We start from the raw sequence: 6,071 nt of genomic DNA on the forward strand, positions 1-6,071 counted from the left end.
CACCAGCACATGCTTCTGAGGCTTTGTCTTGCTCATGAGGATGGTTTTCAAGTAGAAATCCAGGAGAGCACTCTGAACAAGCAGAAACACCAGATTACAGCCACATTGCAACCTGCACACAGCTCCTGGCACATTGTCAGGATGCCAGTCTGGGCACCCCACCTTCCTGCCCTTGGAGGGCTGCCCTACCCACTACACAGCAGCTTTGCTTCCATCCTCACATGAGACCATGAGGCAGAGATCAGTGCTCTTTGCTCTGCCCTCAGCCCAACACTCAGCCCACACTGAGCACTACATGCTGCCTTTCATTCCCACAGCAGGGAGAAGGCAGGAGAAGCTGCAGTGCTGGCCACCCACAGAAATGCACAGGCAATACCCAACAGCCACGCATCTGGCACCTCCTCTATAAACTCATCCTAGCTGTTTCAGTCAGAAGTGCAGGACTACTGAACTGACAGTGGAACCAGGGGCAAATGGAGAGTACCAGCCCCACTGTTCAGCTTTGATTACATCTGATCCCTTTATTCCCCAAGAAAAAAAGCAGTATAACAGACATACCTTGTATCGTTTAACAATATCAATCTCCTTCTGGGCTGTGCAAAATTGCACCACAAGTCCCAGCATTGCAGCATAACTCTGGTTTGGTTCGAGACCAAGAATGACAGAGAGGTACTGATCCACCAGATCCTGGTTCTGAAAAGAAAAAGAGCAAGGCACATTAACACCACAGAACCCAGAACAGCTACTGAACATGTCACATAAGGTATACATCACCTCTTTCCACAGCCTGTTCAGTTTCTTCACAGCCCCATCCACTGCCTGCTTATGAGAACCTCCCAGGACTTCCAAAAGGAGCAAACACTGAACCTCCACCTGCCAAGGACAACAGCCAAGAAAGCCTTCATGCACCTGTTTCTCAGAGAGCTCATATCAAACAAGATATGCCAAATGCCACTGATTAGCTGAATCTGCTTAAGAAAAAGTCCTTAGGTTGTGTGTAACAAGCTGCCACTGCTTTCATCCCAGACTTTGCAGAACCATGCCTAACAGACATAGAAACTGCCTCTGAAAACAGCAGTGTGTATGAGATTACATCTTTTCTTAAAATGTGTTCCAACTATATGCCAAGGTGCTATGAGCATGGTCACAGGTTCAGGTTGTTAAAGGAGGTGAAAAGAAAGCAAAAAGCTACTTGACACTCTATGACAGAGTATCACACAGAGATACTTCAAGGGAGGCACAGGGACTTCATGCCACACTGCAGACAGCAGGCACCACTAGCACACCTTGTCTGGAAACCCTGGCATACACCATCACGTGCACAGCAACTGCACAGGTGCAAGGCTGCCCCGCTCATGCTTTCTACACCTCCTGCTTTCTCCAGCAAAACACAAGAGATCAAAAGACACCAGATTCCCATGCAAAGCTCAATTTTATCTTGGCATTATCAGTTACACACAGAATTATTTGCAACATTTCAGCAACATAAAGAAAGATATTAGAAACTCCTTATCTCCTAAGGGATATTTCTGCAAACTGAGAAGAACCTACCAGTTTTCTCCATGTTTCTCCCTGTCTCTTGTCAGGTGTTGGAAAGACTGTGCGTACAAGCAGGCATGTCCAGGAGAGTGCCAGCAGAGCTGCAGACCCACTGCTCTTACTGTTGTACAGACAGGAGAAAGAGGTAAATCTACAGCTCCCAGTACGAAACTTACACCTACTATCCATAACAGACCCACCTGTGCCCAAGTCAGAGCAGCACCTGACTGACAGGCAATTTTATCACACAAAAATGCAGCTAAAGTCTTAGCTTTAAAAGGAAATAATCACTCCTCAGAAACTTCAGCTTGCCACTCAGACCTTCTGAAAGGCACAAAAGGGGCTAAGTCTTGCCTGCTGGCAATGAAAAACCTTAGCAGAAGAAAGACCATTTTTGGATCTTTCCAGTGGCATTACAGAAATGAGAGTTAAATAATTTGCCAACTGAGAGTGCCCAAAAAAGTGAGTCAAGATTTCTCATCTGCTGCTCAACTTTACTGTCAGAGTTTCCCAGCCTGACTGCCAAATCCTTCCTCAGCTTACATTCCCTCCTGGCACATTGCTCAGTTCTGGTCTCTGCCAATTCTCACCTCCTCCCTCTGCTCCAGGTGACAGATCCCACATCACAGGTCCCTGACGATCCTCACCCCACTTTGATCTCTACTCAAAGCGAAAGAACACAGATAGTGTCCTTGCACACAAGGCCAACCATCACGACTGAAGGGTAAATATCCCATCACTGCAAGCCTTGGAACCAAGACCAGGGATTTTTCTAAAGCTGCATTTCAATTCAGCCATGGAGGCACTGCAGGATGGCACTCTGTGGCCTCTATCAGCTCAGCAATACCCTAAGTCATCATATTTGGAACCATGAGGGTTTCCAGAAGCTCCCACAAGAGAAGAGACACATGTTGCTCAGCTCAGTTTCAAATTTCATTATCTCCCTATCTATAATAAGGGACTGAATTCCACCAGCTGAACACCAGATGGGCAAAGAAACTCTTTTTCCTAATCATTTTAGAGACTGTTTCTTGATAGAAAAGTTTGTTCCTCATCTCTCCAGACTTGAAGTTTAACAAAGGCAAAAGTGTAACTCAGACCCAATCCAGCAGCATTATAATACCAGGAGAGTCTCTCTGCTTTCCCAGACTACATGAAAGAGCTAAGAGATGATCTGAATGGCATTAACAGCTTTGTCTCTAAATGTTTTTAACATCTCTGGCAAGCAGCAGTAGAAGACTCATTCTGAACAGAGGAACAACTACCAGCAACTCAGAACTGCTCCCACACAAAGCAACTCATCCAGCACCTGGGAACTCCAGCCCTGCCGCCGATCCCTGAAGACTGAAGTGACTGCAGAAGGTTTTTTGCTGTTGCCTCTGGCTGGGACTCAGCAAGCTGCTGCAGGGCCAGCTGCAGGGCCCTGCGGGACGCTGCATCCCTGCAAGGAAAAATGGGCACCAGTGAACATTGTAAATCCTGCCAGCACTGCACACACTGCAAAGGGCTCTGCTTTCTCATTTCAGCAGTTGAGCTAACAACTATTTCATCCTTGCTGGTCTAAAGGGTGGAAAAGCTTCTGGCAGAAAGAACCATTCCCTTCCTCAAGTGACAGCAGTGATGTCGAGGCTCTCTGGCAGGCTGCAGAAGAAAACAGGTTCTGAACAACTCCTCTGTAACACACCATGATTTAATCCCATCTAAAAGGCATCTAAAAGACATCTCAGTCATGCTTCATAGGTGTTCATTCTTGTAAACTGAACCACAGGATGGAAGTTTGAATTTCAAAATTCAAGGTGAAACACAAGGCAAGTCTTTTAAGACTTTTTAATGCCAAACCTACTCTGAGAGCCTAATGACTAGATGACATCCTTCAGTGTCATACACATCTCTGTGACACTGTGTGCTAACATTTCCAGATGCTCCAGAGCAGCCTAACTAGTAAATATGCAAATACTGACAGATTAAACAATACATCCTTTCCACATGCATTTACTCACCGGTATCGATGCAGAGTAAGGCAGAAGAGTTTGCAAAGGCCTTTCACTGCACCCTCTGGGAGATCTGTAACAATACATTTCAAAATATTTCCTCATAAATCGATGAGGTCTTAATCTTCAACACAAACATGACTCACTCCACAACTGAAATCAGAAAACTGCTCACAGCTATGAAATTGCTTGCAAGGATCATAGTAAATGTTCATTCTTTATATGCATATTTTTAAAAACAATGGCAAAGATGGAAAACATAGAACAGTCATCTTCAGAAAGTAAGAGAAATGAGAAAGTTTTTCAAATTTGCTTCAGCTGCTTTATTAAGACCATCTGAAATCTTCCACGCTCTCCCTCCCTATACATGTGTGTATCTAAATATTCCATAAGTATTACAAAACCAGGCAAAGAGTCAGGAGAGAAACAGGCAACTGATACACTAAGGAAAAAATAATACAGCTACTGACTGGAAAAAGCACACACCAAGGTTCTGTGCTGCTACAACCCCCACGCTTGGCATCAACACTGTGATGGAGCACAGGCTCCAAACACTGCCAGCTCTCTCCCTTGAGTGAGTACCCCTCACACAGCCCTAGAAACAAAACACCTTAACATTCTCCTCCACCCTGGTAACCAGAGCAGTGTCCCCATGCTTTTACCTTTCCCAGAAATGCATTTTCCCAGCTCACTGAGGATCTCTCTCCGTTCCTTCACGCTGGCTGTTGTTACTTTTACCGCAAAACGCTTCAGTGTATCAGAAATCTAAAATCACAAAGAGGTAAAAACATCAGACTGCCTTTGATACCAGCCCAGAGAACAAAAACCAGGGCAAGCAGAACATGTAAGCTGCTGCCACACAACCTCTTAGTGCCCAAGTGTGAGCATACACAGTCTCATCTGCTGGGGACAGGGTCACTGTGCATCACACAGGACACTCCTTCCCCTTGGTGGAAGGACATCTGCTGTTTCTTAACCTGTGCCCATGGCAGGGCTCTCATGCTCAGCAAGAGACACTTACTCCTCTAAAAGTAACACAGAGCAAGAGGTAAAAACCAATAACCTTGAGTACAGGACCTTTAAAAGCAAAAACTAATGCATTTCAAGAACTCAAAGGGACTTTTCCAAACACGTTATCTCCTACAGCCCAGGCAGCCTCAAAGGGGAACTCCTAACTGCAGAGACCCCAGAGCTGGCTGTAACTGCCCATCCTGAAAAGGTTTCAGGTGTCAGTTGTTGTGAAATTCTGAACTCACAGTCACTCTTTTCCAGAATTAATAAGCACATAGCAGGGATTTTGTAAGGTGGAGTCGACAGATTACAAAAGGTTGTGCTTCACTACCAAACTCCTCCACATGCTAGGAGTTGTGCCCCAGGTTACCCAAGCAAAACAAAAAATAACATCACACAACTGAATGTTTTTTTCATCCCTATGTACTAGGATCTGCCAGCAGGAGGGGACTGGGACTGCTCGCCAAGTTTAACTCCCGTAAATGGTTTGCATCAAGACGGTGCAACACAGTGTCTGAAACGACTGGACAAAGGTTCAAGTTCTCAGTAATCAGCTCCTTGGACCACAAACTTCCAAGTTTTGCAAGTCAGGCAAGACAAAAGTGTGGGCTGAACAGGGCTCAGGCAGATCTACACTCACAGGATTTCTGTATTTACATACACCAGAACACAGCTCTCCAGGAAAGGCTTTTGAAACCCAGCTCTTACACTGAGCAACTTTGTATCTTAAGAATAATCATCATCTTTTGGAAGAGTTACAAAGGAGCACTTCTCTAGAAACTCTCAAAACTGGTCCTTCTCTCTTCAGTCTTTTTCCAAGAGCTTCTCAAGAGCTGTTTTCAGTGAAGCTTTTTGCTGACACACTGGAAGTCTAATCCTGTGCAGCAACTACCTGGGACTGAGGTCATCCACACCTCCCTGAACCTGTGAGCACTTCACACCCCCAGCTCTCCTTAAAAACCGGCTGGAAGCAGAGCTGCACCTCTGGACACCAATGACTGGGCCAGTCTGTGGAGCACAACCTACAGACCCGACAGAACCAGCTGCCATTACAGAGCTCCTCTTCCTTCAAACCTTTCAATTCCCTGAGTTCATCACATGCAAACTCAAACCAAGCTACACTTACTCATGCTGCTTAATCACAAGCAAGGAGATGTACAGACCTGAAAAACATGTTAACATTATCCCAACAGTCCAGAAACTAAAAATACAAACTGTGTATAACACTACAGGACTTCCCCAGCACCTGTGACTTACACAAACTTTGGCTCCCCAGTCTGCACGGAAGAGTCACTGAAACAGGTTTCACTCATTTACTTTTTATTAGGCTGTGTAAGTACAGACGTTACAAAGCCTGAACGGGAGCAATGCTGCCGCCAGCACGTACAGAGGACAGAGGAGTATCTGTCCTAGGAAGGACCTGAGCCCGAGAGGGCTAAGATTTGCCTTGCGAACATCCCAAGGCGCCGAGCAGGACGGAGAAACCCACCAGAGCACAACGGGCGGCCCCGGGCAGCTCGGGAGCCGCCA

General features: G+C 45.9%; 1 protein-coding gene across 1 annotated transcript in view; it reads right to left on the reverse strand.

Annotated features, from left to right (window-relative positions):
• The window catches only part of GCN1L1 (GCN1 general control of amino-acid synthesis 1-like 1 (yeast)), a gene marked incomplete at its 5' end in the record, with an annotated part of 38,968 nt that extends 34,673 nt beyond the window's left edge, over nucleotides 1-4,295 (reverse strand). The window contains 7 exons of the mRNA XM_009084197.1: nucleotides 4-72; nucleotides 559-693; nucleotides 775-873; nucleotides 1,552-1,660; nucleotides 2,849-2,980; nucleotides 3,540-3,603; nucleotides 4,193-4,295. Of these exons, the coding sequence (XP_009082445.1) occupies nucleotides 4-72; nucleotides 559-693; nucleotides 775-873; nucleotides 1,552-1,660; nucleotides 2,849-2,980; nucleotides 3,540-3,603; nucleotides 4,193-4,295 (711 nt within the window). The remainder of the gene's footprint in view (nucleotides 1-3; nucleotides 73-558; nucleotides 694-774; nucleotides 874-1,551; nucleotides 1,661-2,848; nucleotides 2,981-3,539; nucleotides 3,604-4,192) is intronic.
• Between the last annotated feature and the right edge of the window lie 1,776 nt (nucleotides 4,296-6,071).

The sequence above is a fragment of the Acanthisitta chloris genome, unplaced genomic scaffold, assembly GCF_000695815.1.
Source record: "Acanthisitta chloris isolate BGI_N310 unplaced genomic scaffold, ASM69581v1 scaffold44491, whole genome shotgun sequence".
Taxonomy (NCBI): Eukaryota; Metazoa; Chordata; class Aves; order Passeriformes; family Acanthisittidae; genus Acanthisitta; species Acanthisitta chloris.